The 22,500-nt window shown below is 41.8% G+C and overlaps 2 protein-coding genes across 2 annotated transcripts; one reads left to right on the top strand and one right to left on the bottom strand.

Annotated features, from left to right (window-relative positions):
* Window positions 1–10,104: 10,104 nt before the first annotated feature.
* Window positions 10,105–11,348, bottom strand: cebpa (CCAAT enhancer binding protein alpha). The gene has a single exon (XM_027032408.3). The coding sequence runs from the start codon at window positions 11,077–11,079 to the stop codon at window positions 10,105–10,107; it is 975 nt and encodes a 324-aa protein (XP_026888209.3). The 5' UTR covers window positions 11,080–11,348.
* Window positions 11,349–14,364: 3,016 nt separating this feature from the next.
* On the top strand, window positions 14,365–19,558 carry cebpg (CCAAT enhancer binding protein gamma). Its single transcript, XM_027032407.3, has 3 exons — window positions 14,365–14,519; window positions 15,787–16,058; window positions 16,584–19,558. Exons 2-3 carry the CDS (start codon window positions 15,939–15,941, stop codon window positions 16,977–16,979), a joined length of 516 nt encoding a protein of 171 aa, XP_026888208.2. The 5' UTR covers window positions 14,365–14,519; window positions 15,787–15,938; the 3' UTR covers window positions 16,980–19,558.
* Window positions 19,559–22,500: the final 2,942 nt, after the last annotated feature.

Raw genomic sequence — 22,500 nt, 5'->3', positions numbered from 1 at the left:
TCTGAATTCATTGTGCCTGTCGTGTGACAGCTGCCACTGTGCTGAATGGGATGAAATTATGGTAATTAAATATAGTGCATCTATGTAGCCTGTGGAACTACTGGATCGCTAGCATGCACTGAATAAACCAAAGCCATCAAGATGGCCCCTTTTAGATAAATACAAATTTGTTTCTGATGAAAACAGCCTGTTTCACTGGAACAGATCTGACCCTCATCCAAACCAGCAGAACTTTCACTGACCACAAAAATTCTTATCACCAAATTTTAGCACTGATGAGACATGTGGAGTTTGTCCTCGATCGTGAAGACCCCACACACAGGAAAAGAGCAAAAATAAACACACGCACACACAGACACACACATGCACACACACACACACACACACAGACGCTTGCAATCTTTTACATTTCACTGCCCAAACACCCAACCACACGTCAATCTAAAGCAGTCTTGTGGTGTAAAAACCTTTAACTCATGTTCAAATCACTTGCAAACTATGAATTTTGCCATTTCTGGGAAATATTCTAAATCTGTATTCTTGCCAGCATGTCTATCCAGTGCTTCAGCATTTAGAGTTTGGAAAAAGTTCTGAAATGCTACTGTCAGTCCACCAGCAACAGGGTGAGAAACACATGTGAAGATTAAATTAGTCACAGTCGTATTTCAGATTTTCATTGAATGAACTGTGCATTATGGGTGATGATATGCCACTCTATTCCCTAATCTTATTTATAACCAAAACAAAATCTCAACCACCATAACCTTTCCCTCATAGCCAAAAATGCATTTGACCTCAACTGCTGTCAGATTTTTTGCCAAACCACCTTCATGCACACTAGCTAGCACACAAAAGACACACATAAATTTTAGTTCACCATAGCAGTGTGCTTGGTGAAAATAACGTGATATTGCTGTTATTTTCATATGGACTCTGAACCTCAAAAGGCAAATCCTATAGCCCACCATTACTGAAATAATCTCTATTTCATCGGAGTGATGCCTCACTGGCCAGGAGAGTGGAGACTGCCACAGCATGTTAACTGTCGTGTGATTCAGATAAGCTGTTTCATGCTATTAACAAAGCACGAGAAAAAATCATTTGATTTCAGAAGCGTAGGCAGACAGTACGAAAGTGGAATCCCGGGAAAACCTGCATCTCTCTCTCCGGTAACGGGCCGGAACACGGATGCCATTGTGCTCGACAATGATACGGATCAAAGCGAAGCAACTGTGTTTGAAGAGCTGTCCCTCGAAAAGTCGAAACGATGCTATCAGCCCTATCCGCGCAACACTGCTGCAAAAGGAATACCATCCCAGTGCCTGGATACAGGACACAGACCAAAATCTTATTTTAACCTCTGGAACAGGAAAAGGTTTTAAAAATCACAGCCAATGCATTTCTGTTTTGATGCTGAATGAATGGCACAAAGAAAGAAACCAAACACAATTCAGTAATAATAATAATTTATAATAATAAAAAATTGTACACTAAAGAAGATTTAGAAACTATACGCATAACTGCAGACATTATTTTAAAAATCTGGACTAGAGTCAACTGAAAGCTAACATACTCTGATGGCTGTTTTTTAACCATAGTCTTTCCCGTACGAGATTCCGACAATGCTGCATTGAGCTCTACACAGCTGAGAGACTGAGGTGAGGGTCTGTCTCTATGCTTCATTTCATGTGCCTTTATGCTACTAGCATGGCAGCACAATTTTCTTGTGCTACGGTCTGTCTTAGATAAGCCAGGATGTGAAAGGCTACCGGTGTGCCCCATGCTCAATAAACCGAAGTAAGAGTGTAAAGCCCAGTGTGAAAAATAAACAGCGACCATGCATTTCATGACGTCAGCCGAAGAGCCAGGGTCTCTCAGCATCAGTGAGAAAGACGTTGGAATCAGAGCTAAACTCAGATGGTCTGGGACTGGGTGACTGGGATTGAGTGGTCCTTGGGTTATCCATTTCTGGATCACGGCGGGGCATCCCAAATGAATAATTCATCCAAAGAGGAACTTTGACATGCATCCAGCTAAAAGCAGAGCGTAAGCCTGGACAGGCAACTGCAGTGGTACAGTCTTCTCCACTGTCCAGAAGTAAAAAGTCCAGGAATACCAAAGTGCAAATGTATCTTGGACTCAATGTGATCTAGGCTCAGTTAGTGTATAGATAGGATTTATGCATATGACTACATATATATGATAGTACAGATGGGGGAGTAACTGTGTGTAGTAGCTTACAGTAAAGTCCCAGGAGTAGCAGTTACCAAAGGCATTTCAGGTTTAGTGCAAAGAAATTAGGTTTACAGCAGTGACTAACATTTAGGTTTATCTTTCAAATGGCACTTGGTCAGAATGTTCCATACATATAATGTAGATTTCAAGAGGTGGTGAAATCACCATTATTCTTTTGTTTTTTAAAAACCTGGATCCCCAGGTCCAGATCCCCATATTTAGAAATATTAGTCTTTTTGTTATGATATACCTTAATATAGTCCCTTTTCCCCCAGTGACTAATAGGCAAGGCAAGGCAGATTTTTGTATAGCGCTTTTCATACATGGTGGCAATTCAAAATGCTTTACGTCAGATATAGAAGAATAATAACACTCAGTACGTCCTGAAATCTGTTACCACAGGAAGGTCAATTATAGGAAATATTCCGCTTGTATAATTTTTCTCTGAGCTTTCAGTGAGTTATCAACCAGCTATCAGCTTTCTGCTCGAGGAATGACTTTTGATGTAGAAGTATGTTGTAGTGAGGACCAGGCATCCTAGACTGAATCGTGTTCTCAGATAGCAGCCAACCCTCCCAATATGCACTGATTTTATGATATTATCTCTTCATTGATCTCAAAATCTCCCAGTGTGCTATAATGGTGATGTCATTGCAGACCACTGTTGAGTTTAAACAACATTTGTTCACTCAAAGCACACCCAAGAACACACAAATGCACACACACACATACACACACACACACACACACACACACACACACACACACACACACACACACACACACACACACCATGGGTCATCCATATGGAGTGTAGCACATGGCTCACCATGACTGAGTGTCAACACTGTGATTCTTCCTCTGGACACATAAACACACACTTTTACATTCTATCATCCCCTTGTGTCCATGTTTGCTTGGGCTGGGTCATAAAGGAGGAATGTTCGGTTTTATTAGTGTAAACACTTTAGGCTTTTTTACTCTACAGTTACTGTAATGCACGGTTTATAGCCCAGCCACATGTGGGAGGTACAAATGTGTGGCTACATAATTAAGAATGGTGTCTGTGTGCATGTCCCTGTGTAAGGTGACGTCACAGAGATGGAGTTAGATGCAGTTTTGTACATATTATCTCTGCCTTTCCTTGGAGCACTTGGAGCAGTTTCACGGTGATATCCCTTTTACAATTCTTATCTTGGGTTTATTCTAGTAGGTCTATTATCTGCTGATGACTTTAATCAATCATTTTCAGCATTAAGTCGTTTGTATTGCTGTTTGCAAGAACCTCTGGGGTGGCTCAGAGAGCTTAGCATGCTTCCTGTCAAAACAAAATCATAACCCACTTATTGTTTTGGCATATTCGATGTTACATCGGAAACCAAAATATTATGAAGTGGGCTATTTGTTTCACTCAATAAAACATGTTTAAAGGAGCTTTTTAAAGAGTGGGCTGTGCAGACCTTCATTGTTATTCCTTAAAGCCTATTCAGTAAAACAACTTAAGTGTTTTAACCACAAATTTCTGACTTTCTTTAGGAAGCAGGCTGGTCATGTGATCTGCGGTTACATAACAGGGGCGGTAACAGCAGCAGTAACATATAGGGGATAATGATGAGTCAGGACGATTACCAGACCAATCATCAACTCGCCATGTCATGCCTTCAAATCATTCATACGTTCATGTCAACTAAAAGACAGGGAGAGAGAGAGAGAGAGAGAGAGAGAGAGAGAGAGAGAGAGAGAGAGAGAGAGAGAGGTGGGCGGGGCACTAAGGAGATATTGAATAATATGAGTAATGATCTACTCAGCAGTGCAGGAAAATAACCATTGAAGAATGATACCTAAACTATGTGGGCAAAAGAGCTGGCAAGAGGAAGAGAGAGAGAGAGAGAGAGAGAGAGAGAGAGAGAGAGAAAGACAGAGAAAGAGAGAGAGAGAGAGAGAGAGAGAGAGAGAGAGCGAGAGAGAGACTGGGAAAAAATGTAACTTAATTAACTTAAGCATGAGTCTGTTCCTGCTTCTCTGTAATGAATTTAATGCCTGGCATTCCCAGTAATAAAGCATTAAATTAAAGTTCTTCAGAAGGGGGAGTTGGTACTCTGAGTCTCTCAAAGGTTTTTTTGAAACCCGCCTTGGTTGTCTTGGCATGTGTCAACTCAAGGCTCCAGGCTTCCAAAATGCTTCCCTGCCAAAACGCTAACAAACAGTGATATATATTTCCCTGTTGCGTCCTGGCCTCTGCTAGCTGTTGCATTCATCACTGCACCCAGAGTGAGTTCCTGAGGTGTGCCAGCAGGTACAGCAAGCTCTGGAATGGGAGTCGGCTTTAAATCTTGGCGATAGCAGAGGAAATCGTACTACACCGAGGGGCTCGAACTCAAACAGGACAGAACGATAATATATCTATCAGCAGAGAGAGGAAGAGAAGCACAGCGGTGGAGTTATCTGGCTTTTGTATGAGAGGAGCTCTTTTCTTGGTTACCAGCACGCAGTCAAATTCACTGCAAAAAGTCTAGTTAACGTTTTATCAGAAGACAAATAAAGAAGTGGATAGTCAAATAGTACAGTTAAACATATGTGTGTCCCCCCCCAAACACACACACACACATACACACATATACACATGCACACACAAAGAGTTATTGACAGTCCTGTTTGACTTGACATATCTCTCAGTACAGTCAGACATTGATAAGACACTGTGTACATAGAAAAGAGCCAAGCTGAAGTTCTGTCATAAGGAATTCACAAGGAAGGAATATCATCAGTTTAGCTCAAGTATCATGCACAAAATGAATCAATAACGTTACAAATTCTTCTGAGTGGATATTTGATAGTAGATACATACATTTTCTTGATTAATATGCATTAATGACTTTGGCTTCAATAAATATATTCCTGTGTTTTGGCTTTTGAGAATTCGCCAGGGGATCAGGACATGCTAAGACTGATTTTCAAAGGTTTAAGACTGGTTTCTAAAGCTTTTATTGCATTGTTAAAATAGGCCAATTACATTTTTATATACTTTTATGACTAAATTCATACTCTTCATAACTCTCGTGCACTTTGCAATTCAGTGCAATGAACATTTCAGGACAAAGAAGGGAAACACTGTTTCAAAACACAAAACATAGCTGTGCAAAGCAGTACTTCATGTCAACATCTAGCCAAACCCTACTTGTCTGCTGAGGACCGTGTGAATGCTGGACAGCATGCAGTTGGAGAGGTAAACCGCAGGAGGATTCCTGCAGCGCGGAAGATCAGATGCCAGAAAATGGGGGGAGGTGGGTCAGTTGTAGATCAGACAGCAAGAGGTGTGGCCATGCATTAGCACGGCGGGTAATGTCTTCCATCCGGTGGGGAGTGAGGCCAGTCCAGCCCGCCTGCGATTCTCACGCACTCACTCTGCTGCAAGTGGAACACCCGTGCTCTATGGAATAAGTGCAGTATAAGTCCGGACCTACATACACATTGACGGAATTCCATTTTAAATGGAATTCGATGTACAAAAGAAACGTTCTGGAGCATAAATTTACGGTATTTTGTGCCCGGTCCCGTGGATGTTTCTCCCGGTCCTAACGTATTTTCATTGTTAGGAGCTGAGTCGAATCAGGTGTGTTAAAAAGAAGAAAAAAAACACACCCAAAAATGCCCAGAGTGTGGAGTCCAGAGCCAGAACTCTGAACCATTGGTCTAATTCCATAAACCCCCAACCTCAGTGTAACCATAAACCTGTTACCTTGTACTGGATTGCAGGCTCTACTGTTCCCTGCCACTCCATGGTGTTCCGAACAGAATTACAGTGGACTCAGATTTGTTTGTGGAACTTGAGACAGCTGGACGTAGATTACCGTCAGCTATGGAAAATGCTAAGAGTCAAATGCTGACTAGAGGCATTTTAGTCTACAATTACTGAGATCTTCCCAAACTGGTTTGGGTAAACATAAGAGTGACATAAGACTATTAGGTAAATCACTAAGATAATGCCACTCTGGGACTAAGACATTTTACTGTACATTTAGGTTTCAATTAATTTTATTTGCATTAAGACAATTTTAAAAACCTAGTTTCCTTTTCACACATATCATAGGTAGTGGTTAAGGTACTTGACTTGTAATCAGAAGGTTGCTGGTTCAAGCCAAGCTGCTGCCACGCTGGGGCTCCTGAGCAAGGCCCTTAACCCTCAGTTGCCCAAGTCGTACTCAGTCATAATTGCAAGTCGCTTTGGATAAAAGTGTCAGCTAAATTCTGTAAATGTAAATATCAAAGGAATTCAAATGTGGTGTTTAAATCTCACCACATTACCAGAAAAGGTGGACAGGTGTACGTGCTTCTTGCAAGGTGGATGAGGTCTTTACTTGGTCACTGGTACATACCTGCATCCCCACAAGTGTATTGCTCCTAACCAGCAGTCCAACCAAGCAGACGTTCTCCTGGCCGCATGGATATGGATGGTGAATGAAACTTCACAAATTTTGTCCAAACCCTGCTTGTTAGTCACTGGCGTGCCAGTCGGGATATGGCATTTAATCAAACACGTAACAGGCAGTGTGCCAAGCTATACACTGGGAAATGCAGAAGTTGGCATTATAAAGGAGCTGTAGAAATCTTAGTGAGAGTTATTTATCAACACACGGAGGTATAAAGTGTATATTCATGTTTGGGGCCTGGAGGTTTGTGCCTTCATGTTTGTTTAGTTCACCATTGTGAATGTGTGACCCACATCACTGTTCATTTAAATATCAAGATGTTACATATCCAAGCAGCACGTCATCGGGCTGCATGTCATTAAACAGACTTAAACACTGTTGATTTGTCCCTGGCTACAAGCTGTACCGAAGCGCTCGAACATCTGTGCGGAAAGTCTTACAGGAACCCCACACTAGCGTGGGAGAAGAGAAGAGGAGAGAAGAGAAAGAAGAGAAGAGAAGAGAAGAGAAGAGAAGAGAAGAGAAGAGAAGAGAAGAGAAGAGAAGAGAAGAGAAGAGAAGAGAAGAGGCACTCAGAGAGAGAATCAGAGAACATGAAACACAGGAAAGTTAGTGAGAAACAGATTGAATACCGAGTATAAGAAAGAGCCAGAGAGAGAGAGAGAGAGAGAGAGAGAGAGAGAGAGAGAGAGAGAGATAGAGAGAGAAACTAAGGGAAGAACACAATGGTACAAGCATGGACCCTGTGCACATGCACACATGTACACGCACACACAGAGAGAGAGCGTGAGTATCACTTACATGTGAGGTTGAATGGGAAGAAAATGGGCCTGCTTACCAAACTAGCAGGGGTAAAATGTAGAAGGAGGGAGAGCCAGTGATAGATAGATAGATAGATAGATAGATAGATAGATAGATAGATAGATAGATAGATAGATAGATAGATAGATAGATAGATAGATAGATAGATAGATAGATAGATAGATAGATAGATAGATAGATAGATAGATAGATAGATAGATAGAAAGAACACAGTAAGTCTGAGATAGAGTGAAAACACAAAACTAGGCTAAATCTTTGCTGATCCAACATTTGTTGATCTGCTTCAAGATTCCTGGTTTTGCGATGAAACATATGTGGATCTGCAAAATGTCCTCAGTGTATGTTAGTGTATGCAAGTCACCTCACACATGCTTTATAATTGTGAACTGGTTTGTCGCAGAGCTGGTGAGAGGCCAGACATTTAATTACATCAATGTTTTTATGTAATAACACAGCAAATGACAGCAAATGAAGGAATTAAGTCTCCAAAGGGCTGAGAGAGATTTTCATTCCGTCTCTCTCTCTCTCTCTCTCTCTCTCTCTCTCTCTCTCTCTCTCTCTCTCTCACACACACACACACACACACACACACACACACACACACACACAAAGTTTCTCTCTTCCTCTCTCTCTCTATTCCTCATCTGAGAGCGCATCCATCGAGGTGATGATATCAGCCGTGTTCAATAGCTAGTTATACAATGACAATTTAATCAAGCCAAAGCTCAGGACAAAGTGCCTAATCAATCACTTCTCCTGACGAACAGCCAGGAGATAGTAGTTATCAGGGATGTGAATGAGCCAGTATGTGTAATGTCTACTGACACACTTATAAGCGCTAACTGTGCCACTTCAACAGAGTTGATGTTTTGGGGGTCCCTGGGAACTCCAATTTGATCACGTTAGTCTATCATTTAAAGTTCAAGTTTTTGAAGAAAAAATTGCTTTTAGCAGTTTATTGTTGCAGGTGTTGCATTTAATTACCACGAGAGTTGAACGCATTTAGTGTTAATGGTATGAACTGGAGGCTTGATAAATGTATGATTGTATGTCCACACAGTAAAATTACGAATGTAGATTGAGCTTTCATTGGGTTAAAGCGAACAGAAAATGTATTTTCGTATCGGTTTTACTTTGGTCTTTTTTGTATAGGTGGCAAAATAAGGGGAAATAGTCGCTATATTAATTGGTTAGGGTAATTATTGATAAACAATACTGCATTTTACTATAATCAATCCAATTTAGTTTATGTTTTGTTTCATAATAATTTTGTTGTGGACACGAAGCGTTGGCTGTACAAACCCCGTTAGAAAAAAGTTAACGACTTAGAAGCGCCATCTTTCGATGAGGAACGTAATTTCACGAAGTTAGAAATCGAAGTGACATTAGCAATATGTATTGACGGTTCTTAACAAACAACATTTCCCCCTTTCTTATGTAGCCTTCTAAATATCACACATATGATAAGAATTTTATGTTATAACACAATAAAAACATTTTCATTCACTCATCTATAGGCCTTGAGGAAATCATTCTTTTTAAGACTACGCAAAGTCAGATATCAGCAGTAACACAATGTTCTTTTATTATAATTCGTAAATTTTTGGGCATATATAATGTTTATTTTACAAGTGACAAGTATTTTAACATTCATATAACATTTGCAATATGGCGGTTGTAAAAGTGCTTCCTTTTCCTTGCTGTATATTTAAAATATTGAAATAATCCAAAAAAGGTAATGTCAATGATGACGATGAAGAGAGAAAGATTAGAAAGGCACTGAAATTTAGAGAAAGTTCTCATAGAAAAACAGGGTTCTTACATGAGCTAAACAGCACTTCGCTGCATACCGGGAGAGAAAGCACAGGATGATCGCAGTCATTCCGAACACCTCAACAAACCTTGCATAGAAAGGCCAACCTTTCACATTTGATATGAACTGTACTGCATAAATACAAAGCTCGGACTCTAAAAAGCGTACACTCACAGGCGTTTTACTGATCAGTACCCGAACCTAGCCTATGGCAAATTTTCAGAACAAAATGTGCTTCATCAGGTCGTATAGTGCATATAATCTGTCTCCCAAATGGCAGATACCACAGTTTAAGAGATTGTATTCCCATCCTTTGCTTTGGCATGTTTTTTTTTTTTCAGTCCATTTAACCGCCTACATATAAAACAGTTCCATCACAAACTACCACACCGTGAATGATGTGTAACCTACATACACACGTAGTTGAATTTCAGAAGCGGAAATGCAGGAAAGTTTTCAGTGCACTTTTTATGACTTAGAAATCAGAAATAAAAAGCTGTGTGCACTTTGCAGTTCTAATGTAGTTCAAGAGGCAAATCGCATGAGATTAAGGGTTCTGACAGGGGAGTATAAAAGTTGGTACGTTTACATGAACAGCTGCTAAAGTTAAATCATGCCCTAGACTAGCTGCACTGATATGTTTCGCGGCGCTAACACACATTCTTACACGGAGGACATAGAAAACAACCATAAAGTCCACAGTTCAAATGTGTGCAGAGATGAGCTTATCGTTTTGTACAAAAGGCACATGTATATACCACAGCTGCCTGGCTTCTGTAGAAACAGTTTCAGTATCTGTCACATCTAGTACATCCAGCAGACACGATAACACAACTTGAAAAATCTATCACGCTCCGGTTTGTGTCCGTTAGGCGCAATTGCCCATAGCTTTGACAAGGCGCAATTGCCCATAGCTTTGACAAACGAGCCGTCGGGAAGCTGCCTGAAGATACCCCGTAACGTCTCCAGTTCCCGGGTGAGATGTTCGACCCTCTTGCGCAGTCTCTCGTTATCCGACGACAGTTCTATCACCTTCTGCTGAGTCTCCGCGTTGCGCATTTTTGCCTTGTCCCTGCTCTTCCGCACGGCTACGTTGTTGCGCTCCCTCCTCAGGCGGTACTCGGGGCTGTTCTTGTCGATGTGTTTCTTGGATTTGCTTCGGTCTCCGCCGCCCATCATTTTCATGGATCCGCCGGGAAGGCTGTTCTGCTGATGGTGCGGGCTGGGGACGGGAGTCGGCGGAGGTGTCGGATGCCCCGGCTGGAGATGCATGGTGGTTTGCGCACAATGCGCAATCTGGTACTGTAGGTGCGACAGATGCGCCGGGTGATGTTGAGAGTGGTGGTATGCCGATGGCAGCGAGTTACCGAGCTCGTCCTCCTCCCGCGGTTCTTGTTTAATTGCCACGGGTCTCATACGTGCTGACGGATTGTCGTAGATCGGTTCCAGTTTCGAAGAGTCCATGTAGGTGGTCATGCACCCGTACATCTGCTGTGCCCCCGGTGCGCCATTGGCACCATGGGGGTACTCGTATTCGCCGCTAGCCAGTTTGAGCCTCTCTTGTTTGGAGCTGTTGTGGAATAAATCAGCGAGGAATTCGTCGTTAAAAGCGGCTGGGTCAATGTATGCACTAATGTCGATGGAATTCTCGTTCTCACAAATTTCGCTGAGATCTCCAGCGGCTGTGGTGTCTTTATAGCAGTAGGCACTTTGTTGGCTCTGCGCAAGGCTGTTCACCAGGGGCCGAGGGGCTACCTCGTACAGGTTTGGTTGCTCCATGGAGTATCTAAAACCCGCCAGACATGGTGAAGAGCTCCGAGAATCCAGCTTGGTCGCACTACCGGAAAAAAGCCGCGCTGGCTCGGCGAGTTTCTAGAGAGCAAACTTGCCAGCTGTCCCAGCGAAAGCTCCGGTAGCCCTGTTTTGATTTCACTCACTGCGACGTATGTAGCGCTCAGCGGAGTCGCGTCTTCTTGCAAAGCGAAACGTGCTGTAAAGAAGTTTCGCACTCTGCTTGTGTACCTCACATCTGTCGCGCAACAGCCCTACGTACGGTCTTTTATAGCAAAGCAATACTTTCTAGAGCTTGGAAGGCGGGCGCATCCTGGGTCCTAATGCGTCTCCGCGCCCTGTGTCAGCCGTGAGAGCACTTATTAAGGAACAGATAAACTAATGCATACTAATATCACACAGTCTTATTCAATGATTCACTTTATATATCGAATTAATAGTATTGACCACTTCTCAAGCCAAAGTGAAATATTCTGCGGTGATGTTTTCAATTATACTTCAACTAACTTTCATATAAATCTCAGAAAATTTGTAATCCCGTCGTCGTTGATTTTCTGCTTTCACGACGCTATTACACAGTAGCCTAATGTGCAGTCCATCTAACAATGCAGTTATAGATCATGTGTGCTGAGTATCAGAGTACATCTACAAAACTACACCACCGAGTGCTATCTTCCACTGTAGAAGCGCGATGCAGGATTTAACGGTATCCATGTCAACTCTTAACGCACAGTAATAACAAACCTATATGTGATCATTATTATTCACTTAATAACCATGAGTCCTGTGGACTTTTGAGAAAATTTTTGCGTGATTTCGATAGTGCGGTATGCTTCGTGTTGATATATATATATATATATATATATATATATATATATATATATATATATATATATATATATATATATTCAAGAGCAGCCCAAAACGCGAATTAGAAAGTGGGCATCACGAAATTGATTTGTATTTTTAATTATCCTCAATCTCTTTAGCAAATTCAGTTAACTAATAATAATTTTTTAAATAAAGAATTTGCAGCAATCCGTTAATTGACAGACAAGAAATTATTAGCCACGGACATACATGCCATTCACTAAAACACTTCAGACACATCGGCGTCTAATCGTTTCTGCAGTCCCGTTTTGTAGTCTGCGGTAAAATATATAGATGGAAATGGGTAGATGTTTCATAGCAATCTAATGTCACGTCTGAGTACCTCCAAAACGAAAAGCGTAATGTTGCCTGAATTTTTATTTAAACGAACACAAAACTAAAACATATTTATGAGTAACATTCTAGAGTTTGAAATGTGAATTTAAGAAACGAAAAATATATTCATATATTAAAGCACTACTGTATGAAAAACATTTCTAGTCAGGATCTGCCGACGCGCCTGAATTTCAAACGCATTGCAGTACTGTATGTGAAGGCAGGGTCTGTGTGCAAGGTCTTAATGGCCTATTTTACATCAGCTATAGACAGAAAGCATCTTCGTGTTTGCGTAGGCTACAGGCCATTTTCCCCCAGAGGCTTAAAGCAAACATTCTACCGCACGTCTCGGTGCGAGCGCGGGCGGTTGCAGAAAACACAACAACGTGACAAACGCGGGAGCTGAACTTGGCACCCGAGCACACGCGCGCCAATCGGCGTGTCCGCAGTCGGGGAGCTCCCTCTATTGTCCCAGCGCGCGCTCCGCGCAAACTAAAACGCTTGCGGGGATCCGAGCAACAACAAAAAAAGAAAGAAAAAAAAAGTAATGTGCTAAGGAAATCTTATTTGATATATAGTTTATTTCGTGTATTTGTATATCTTTCATCAGACTGTTACTAGTTTAAATTATGTTGTTGTTGTTTTTTTAATAATATACCTTGCAGCAAACAACTTTTAGTAATTTGAATGATCTGAAACTAGGACAACTACTCTTCAGAGTGGGAAGTCATTCACCTTAATGAGTCAAAGTGGACTTTTCTACTTTTCTTCGCAAAGGTGTACACACGTGTATTACGTGTATTACACACGTGTAGTAGCGTAATACATGTCTGTCTATACCACTTATTTATATTGTAATGGAGAGGGTAGGCCTCCAATTAGTAAATGAGAAACCTTCTCATAAGACCCCGGCGGCAGTCCGGAGAGGAACCTTAACAACAGGCTACACCACCGCGGCACACCAGCCGAAACATTTAGCGACCTGAGATGACTCGAGGATGTCGGTTTGCATATCATTTGAATTACAGTCTGGTCAACAGTTTGTGAAACTGAAGATCAAATGTATATTTACACAGAAATATAGCCTAGTATGTTTAAAATTGCCATTTTGTTTGTTAAGCATGAGTCTTGCTATCGAGTTATATTAGCCTTGTTATTTTGTGAAAATAAATTACATTGAAATGGTGCTTTAGCATACACAGTATTTCTATTGGCTATAGACTATTGTAGTCTATTGTAGGGACCTTTGATAGTATATGGCAAAATATATGACAAACTGGTCAAGAAATATTCTCACTTTGAAGTCACATTAAAAGCCACAGTAATCTATAAAGGTAGTTGAAATACAATTGTAAAATGTATTAAGCATCTAGCGGTCTTTCTCTATGGCCGTTACGTTACGGATAGGGCCATTAAATTCTGAACATTAATAGAAAGATGGGTTAATAGCCTTTTCTGTATCGCACAGTCATTTATCTGTAAGCCTGACCTTGATGTTGAATCTAAAATACACATTTTGAAACCCTTGGGTTCATTGCCGAACCCTAACCCGATATGACCTACTGGGGGTGAGAAGGGCACACTAACAGGCAGTCTGCTGAAACAAAACCCTTACCGAGGGTGTTTGTAATTCCGCTACAGTGCTAACTATCTTCTGCTAAGCATCTGATTTTTCATGTGTAGTATAAAGCATTAATACAGATACCAAATAGGCTGCCGGATTTTTATTCTTTTTTCCCCCGGAACGCAATGTTTTCTGTTAGAATTACTGACTTGATACATCTTGGCGCTTTACTATAACACATAAAGGACATCTCCTCACATAAAGGACAGCATAGGCTATATTTTGCTCGAACTGACAATTACGCTTTAACTATTTATTAATCTATTTATTGTACACTGTTCTGTCTCAGCAAATTCATTCTATGATCTCAGGACTATCTTGTTACATAAAAACGCCCTCAAAGTACACTGCCATGTTATTGGTGGGACAAGCTTTCAATCAACTACTGCATTTCGTCATCCTATTCGATACTGCTCGCTGGTTGGCTGAGCAAACACATTTCCCTTTATGGTCAACAGATTTCGCAATATTCCCAGGCACGGCTTAGAGTACTAAACAATAACAGCTCTCCGATGCTTCTGTCCCGTCAACGAAAAGAAGGACACGCTTATTTGACTATTTTAGCGGCCGACTTTGAAAATTCAAACCGCGAGAGAAGGTAAGGCGTGTAGAAAGTCCTTCTATGAAAGACACGAGGAAACAGGATTGAGATTTGAGGCAGGTTCTTGGCTAAGATGGCTAACTAGCTAGCTGGTTAGCTTTATTGCCCGTCGTGGCCAAATCGACTTGCAAAATATTTAATTCCTATTTTAATTTTCGTGATGAACAGGCTGAATCTGGAGAGGTAGCCAACCTAGCTAAATGTTGGTGTTAAAACGAGCCACTGGTGTTTTGTGGCTATGTGTGACTGTGGACTGTTTGTACTGTGTCTCAAAACAAAATAAGTTATCTTAGCTGGCTAGCAGTCTTACGTCATTGTGAGGAATGTGGCTAGCTAGCGAGCTAGGCTAGCAAACTTAACCGCAAGATCACCTATCTTGGATCACTCAGTTCAACAAGCTGACACCTAAACTAAGCCCAGTTAAACATCTTACCCACAGGATACCGAACTATTCGACATCGACATCCCACAGAATGATAGTTTTGTTGTTTGTTTTTGTGCTGGGGTTCCGTAGTAGCCTAGCTAAGCTAGCGGTATTCCCCGTCATTCCTGCTGGGCCAAGTTCCGCGTTGCTGTCTGACGTGCCTTGGCGATTTATCTTGGCTTTGTTGTCTGACGTGATGACCGGCCCGTCTATAACCACAATAGACAACGTGTGAATTTGCATGTGTGCGGGAAAAAAAACCCCAAACTTTTGAGGATTATTTTGAATCCCAAGTTGTACGTGACTACGGAGTTTCCCTTCTCCCTTGGCACAAAGAGTTAGCCTGGGAGGGCGCGCGATGATGCAACCGCGAGCAACTTGATCGAGCTGTCGGGCTCGAGCGAGAGAGAGCTCGTCACATGTTGCTTGGCAACATGGTAATGATTGGTGGGCACAGGTGGACATGTCTCCCAACACGGGGATTAAAGGTTTTTGTGGAACTATTTCCATTAAGTTAGGGCATCAGATTTTTTACTCTGATGAGACGAAGGATTTTGGTGTTTTATCCATTTAGGCTATTAATTATGTTTTTCATCAGTTAATTAATCGTTTTAATCTGTTTATTAATTAACAATCTTTGTCTTGAGCTGAGAGAGCCTAGTGAATAAATTCTGTTATAGAAGCTGTAGCAATTTGTAGAAATTCACTTCCCAGGATTGTTTAATAATTTTGTATGCCAAAGCTCATGTCTTGGGAACATGCTATCTATTTGTGGTATGTCTTGTGGCGATGATGATGATGATGATGATATATTGACATTGTTCTACTTTTATTTTGCAGACAGAATCGTGTAATCACTTGGTTTCTTCCTGTGGCAGCCAGCCTTCCCGTCTCCCAGTTGTAACAATATTCTGTCACATCAAGCACCAGAATAAGGTCAGCATCAAAGGTGCAGGTGGGAGAGCGAACGTCAGAGTGGTCAGTAGATCCAAATGAGCAAGCGGCTGCAGCAGAAACTAACCAGCACAGATCAGAGCGGAGTGAGTGTGATACAGAACCAGGCTCATAGCAGTGCATCCAATTCTGCCGGAGCAACAGCAGGACTGCAGCAGGTGCGTGCACACACATGCACATACGTGTATCCACACACACACTTACGTGTGTGCCCTCATCTTCAGTCACACACACACACACACACAGCTTCTCGTTCATACCTTCTCACCGTTAACACACCAGGTAGTGTGTTTTTAACATCAGGCAGTATTGGAAGGTTTCCCTTTCCCCACATTAACAGTGAGCTAATACAACAGTTTGCTAGGGCTACAGTTATTATAGTTATTATACCAGCTGGGGTGTCTACATTCTAGACAACATATAGACAGAGCAGTAGACTCATACAAATGCAGATCTGATTCTTCTAGAAGGTGTCATGTCAGGTTTCATGTAATTTATTTAGGTGAAACAACAGTGAATAGACATACATTTTGCCAAGCTGTTGCCCAATGCAGAGAAATTTTATAATGTGTTGTATTTTTATATAGCTAAAATGAAATGCCCCAAGGCTGCGCCTGCTGTACCGAGTGGGCACCCCGAAACAGCATCACCCGGTACTGATCTGCGGTCGTTTCACCCTCCAGGTACCTGAACTTGTCCCAGTAAGTCCCGAAGGAGGAGGAAAGGCCACGCCCCCCAGCAAGATGAAGAAACCCATCCCAGACAAGGACAGCGACGAGTACAGGCAGCGGCGGGAGCGCAACAACCTGGCGGTGAAGAAGAGCCGCATGCGTAGCAAGCAGAAGGCGCAGGACACGCAGCAGCGCGTCAACGAGCTGAAGGAAGAGAACGAGAGACTGGAGGCCAAGATCAAGCTCCTCAGCAAGGAACTGAGCGTGCTCAAAGACCTCTTCCTAGAGCACGCACACAACCTGGCAGATAACGTGCAGCCCCCTGCCGTGGCTGTCGCCCCTGGAGACCTCTGCACCAATGGCAACAATAGCAGCAGTGGCAGCAGCAACAACAACAGCAGCCAGTGAGAGTCCATCGCTAAGGGTTCCTTCACTATACTGTGGGCCATGCGGTGGCCATCTTGTTTAAGCCTTTTTTTAATTATTATTATTATTATTATTATTATTATTATTATTATTATTTGAAGTCCCTTTATCTCCAAACTGTAAAACTTTTATAAAGCTCATTTCCAGTTTGGGAAATGAAACCTTCCCCCATATTTCCCATTTTCCTCGCACTCAAGAAAAACACCTACGTGGTAGAGGTATCGAAAGGTCTTTTTTGCAGCAATATAAACTATATTAGTGGTTATGATTCTTTCAGACTGCAGTGTGGATATTTAAAAGGCAACAGAATTATAGGCATTTTCAGCTGTTGCATTCAGAAATGGAAGTTTTGCCCCTAGAGTATGGAATTCCTGAGTCGAGGTCAGATGGGTTTTTTGCCATTTGGATTGGAGCCTGGCATTTGTTCCCATCTCTGGGTAGGGTATGATCTTTCTAACCTTTGTTGTCTGCAAAGGTTTTGCCTGATGCGGTGTGTAATATAAGTATTGGAGGGAGCATGAAGAAGCACTAGTACCACTTATAAATGCTGAGAGGTAGGATTTCTATGTTTGAAAGTTAGTTAAAGGATCACAGTAAGCCAGTTGGCAACATTAGAATGAGTCACTAACCCAGCACATGTTGTTGTTTGTTAAAGCTTTACAGGCCCAGCTTCATAGCAAACTTTGGCAGGATGTCAGATTCGTAAATGCAGCAAACATGCTTGGGCGTGTGCGTACGTCTGTCTGTCTTTATATATATATATATATATATATGAGAGAGAAAGGGAGGCACACAGAGAGGGAGAGAGGATGATAGTCATGAAAAAGAGGGATGGAGGCATAAGGGTAATTGATCTTGGGAAAAGCCAGATTGTGAGTTGCAAAATACCTGTAGGCTAATTTGAGGGGCATCCCCTGTCCATGAGGCTTTCAGCTTACACTGGTTATTGCTACCATAGAAATACCTACTACCAGGTGTTAGTCAGGTTGCACAAGATGATATTTTTGTTGGAACCTTTTGAACTTTAATTTGAAATGTGCTGGAAGCATTCAGTCAGTGAGCCAGAGAAAGCAGAAATGTTGACGTACATGGCCAGTCATGGCCATGCAAATTAGATTGAAGAGTAACACTTGGATAAATGTAATTTGCTGTTTTAGATTTCAGGCAGTCGATCATGTACGTATGCAGGTACGTTAGTCGCACCAGACTGCCAAGCCTAATGAAATCTGTGTCCTACATAAAGCAACCTTTTAATCTGGCCCAGATAGCAAGTACAGAACTTCCATCTTGCAGGCCTTTAATATTTCACAGATTTTCTGTGGTTTGCAGTGAACCATAGAAAAAGTGCTGTATCAAAGATTTCATATGTTGAATTGTAGATACTGTATTTTCTTCCCCAATGCTTTCCTAAAGACCCACCACAGTAGTCCAAGGTCCTTAGCAGATGTGCTTCTCCTGTCCCTTAGCAGAACAGCCAGACTCCCTGAATGGTCTAAGCCTGTTGCATCAAAGCAATTGCCAGACAGTGGTCCCGTTAATAGCAGTTGAGCCTCAAATGCTTCTTACAAAACTAGCACAGAGAAATGGGGAGGTGTGGGATGGGATGGTCGCGTTGTTCTAGACTTTTGTCTGGGGTTTTGGTTGCCAACCCAACATATTTCATCACCACATCACCACTGCCCCTGTCTGCGTGTGTGTGTGTGTGTGTGTGTGTGTGTGTGTGTGTGTGTGTGTGTGTGTGTGTGTGTGTGTGTGTGTGTGTGTGTGTGTGTGTGTGTGTGTGTGTGTGTGTGTGTGTGTGTGTGTGTGTGTGTGTGTGTGTCAGTGGGTAAAGGAGGTTCAGACACTGGGAGAGGGCATTTGTTGACTCACTGATTAGGCTTCTGAGGAATCCTCAATGTATATTTTCAATGAGCTCTAGAAAAGCATCACAGTCTCGAGTAAATTAAAGCAGAATAGTTGTTCAGTATAATTACTTGTTTGGTTAATGTTAATGAGTTAATTAGTTCTAAACCTTTCACTCACTGGATGTATTTTCCACCTGTTCCTGCCAGATGGTCAGTTCCCCAGTTATCCTTTACTGACTCTCTGACAGAAACAATCTTTTTAGCTTTTGTAGATGGACTTTTTTGTACCTCAGGCTACGTGCAAGAGCCTCACCAGACAGAGCATTTAATTTCCTTTGTAGACATCTTAAGAAAAAACATGTAAACAAGGTGGTTGTGAGACTTCTGAAGCATCTTTTTTCAAATCTTTTTGTATATTTCATTTTCTATAACATAGGTTTAAAAGGTTTGAAAATAGCATGAAAGTTAATGCATGGTTAGCACTGTTCTGGAAATAAGAATGCACTACTTATTAGGCTTTAAAGTGGGAGCATATTTGGGATGCATAAAGTAAAATTTAAAAAAAGAAATTGCTTTCAGAGTAAAAGTGTCAGTGTTTTACACATTTGATTGGCATATTTTGCTGAAGTATGAGCGTTGCTGGGCAACTTGCTTTTTTTTACACAAGATGGGGTTATTGTGCATTGTAAATTAAAATTGAATATAAAATGTCAACATGTCTAATGTGTGATTTTTTTATTATTATTTATTTATTTTTTAAATTTTCTCCTAAGAGCCCTGATGTACATTGTATTGTACTGTCAGCATGTCATGTGGTATAGGATCCAGTAAAGTAGAAAGTCAGAATTGTTCTATAAACTAGAACTAGTTAAAGAATAACTGTAAAGTAGTTCATTTAAATGTCTTGGCAGGATTTCCCCACGCTGAATATGAGCATTATTGGCTCCATCATGTCCCTTTCTGTGGCACCGCATGTTTGCCTGTACTGTGCGTCATTCACCATATTATGGTCAATATTGGCAGATAGTGAATATTGCCCGTATCTCTACACAATGGTGTTGAACAGGTGAACGTGCATGTGCCTGATTGTTTCTTTAAGATGTGAGGACTATTCGCTTTATCATGGTACTGAGGATAGGGGTTTGGAACAAACTCACTGTTCCAGTAGTCCTTGTGCCTCTTGGGTTAACCTTTCTTGACCTAATTCTAAACCAAACAACCAGGCATTGTGCTGGACTGACACAGGCAATGACAAGCCTTCTGAACATGCTGTATGTTGACTGTGTTGTCTCATAGGCTGACAACACCAGAGCAAACTGGTCTTGCTTTTATCAGACTGATTCATGCCCCAGCTCCCATGTCAAATGTATCAGCTCAGCCCCAGGACAAGATGTCATCTTAATTTGTTTGTTCACTTGCGCTCTGGAGATGTTTGTTAGCAGTGACCTTTAGATGCACCGTGTAGAGTGTAAGATGAATACCCACCACTGACTTAGTGTTAACAAACTAAACACTACATATAGCTTAAGCTAATTCTGAGTTTACACACAGAGAATATGTTAAGGTGAACATTGTGTTGTGCAGTTGAGTTCAGGGTTGTAAAGAAAACTTGCCTGCGTGCACTGGAACCACAGCTCCTCAGATGTTCTGCATTTGACACTGATATAATCAGGTTTGAAGGTATGAGACTTGAAAACTGACCAAAAATGGTGTTAGGTTAGATTTTTTTTTTTTTTTAAAGGTTGAGATCGAAAGATTCTCTAGCGATTTATGATAAAAACTACTTCAGGGAATACAGACTCAAATGTAGAATATAATTTCTGCACTTGTATGATTGTGTACGTATCCCAGAGTGCTTCCTGTTGCTAGGACTGGGGTTAAAGCCACCCTGCTTCCCTCACAGGTTCACATCATTGCAAGAAGCAATTCAGAAAGTACCTGATAACTAAGGTGACTCAGACGTGCTAGCCTTGGAAAACACTCAGCTATACAGTGCAGTGGGTGCTCAGGGCAAGCTCTGGGCAATGCTGCCTTTAAAAACTGTTATCCTGTGGTTCTGTGTTCGGTCCCACCATTTCAGGTGATCATAAGTGACGGGACAAACTGCTTGGTCACAAATCCCTTGCACGCACTAATCCCATTAAAGCTAAAGGGGTCCCTGGGCTGCATGTGAGATGCGTGCTTTGCGGAATATAAATGGGGTGTGGAACTAGATGTGCTTTTTCATGCTTTCCTTCCCCAGATGTGTTGCCTTGGCAGTCTGTTTAGATTAAACACATATTCCCACAAGCCCAACCAAAAACGCTGTGAAATCTTGTGTTTTTTGCATTACATCCTCCTGTGTGTAATCATAAATCACTCAAGCTGTAGAAAGATAATAATTTAAATTAACTGAATGTAATTTAATGCTGTTTGAGAATTCTGCTACAGTAGAAATATATTTGCCTTCACTGTCTCTGTATTTATGAAGGACAACATATAAATGGAGAAGTCTTGGACGTGAAAGAAACCTAGGTAAAAATGTTCAGATAGAGGAAGGAAAGCTATGAGCTCTTATCCTGAGGCAGTGAACTGTGTGTATGTGTGTGTGTGAGAGAGTGAGAGATGGTCTATATAATTGTTCAGGGAGATAAAGAGGTGTGACGTATCAAGGTTTCCCAGCACAGCAAAAAGAGAAAGAACACTGTGAACTTCATGACCAACTCACGCCTCTCTCTCTCTCTCTCTCTCTCTCTCTCTCTCTCTCTCTCTCTCTCTCTCTCTCTCTCTCTCTCTCTCTCTCTCTCTCCCCTGCCTGCAAAAACCTTCAGAACTTTATTTTAAGGTTCCTGTCGGATGGTAGACAGTTGCTCTGAGTGAATATTTGTAAATAACAAGCAAACATATGTTCTTTATTCTATCTCTTGTCTTATAGTGCCTCTCTGGGCATGTCTCTTTCTCCCGTCTCTCTTATTTGGAAGAGATATTAAGTATAACTCAATTGAAGGATGTTGCCAGCAACTCACAAGAAAGCAGAGGAGCTACAAGTCTTGTGTTACGCAGCTTTTCTGTCCCCGAAGAGCTTCGTAGTCCAACACGCTCAGCCAGAGGCCACTAAAATAAGTTCGTATTTGAAAGGCCAGTGACTTGGGTGACCTCGCTTACACGTTCAAGGCCACAGACAAAGAGGCACTCCTGCCAGCTGGAACACTCTACGAGCCAGCATGGCCAAGATAATAAAACGCTGAATCTATAGCAGGGTAAATTCCCCCTGCCAAGGCGGCAGCGCGCGTCCCCGCACCCGGGTTAATAAGTGACGGACTGACATCAGCATGGTCCGAGACCAAAGTGCAGCTAGGCAGGTGGACGGGTAGATAGAAGGAGTCAGACTCAGACAGAACGGATGCCGTATATCTTTTAGGCCCAAAGTACCCCCGCCCCATGTCGCGCGAGCATGACGCGCGACTCTCTCACATGTACTCTGTGCCTCCCACGTATCTGCAGCTCTAATGGTCACCTGGACTTTCCACCCAAATCTAAAAATAAACTGTTTGACGATGTGACTTTCTTGCAGGGGTTAAACAAAGTATAGGTTGTGCACAATTTTCCCGGGTTGGAAAACTAAGTTTTCATTCTCAAGAACAGTGTCATGTTCTGTGCGTTAATGAACATATTAA

The sequence above is a fragment of the Electrophorus electricus genome, chromosome 23 (genome assembly GCF_041902795.1).
Source record: "Electrophorus electricus isolate QZ-2024a chromosome 23, ASM4190279v1, whole genome shotgun sequence".
Taxonomy (NCBI): Eukaryota; Metazoa; Chordata; class Actinopteri; order Gymnotiformes; family Gymnotidae; genus Electrophorus; species Electrophorus electricus.
This window is presented reverse-complemented; position numbering and strand designations above follow the sequence as displayed.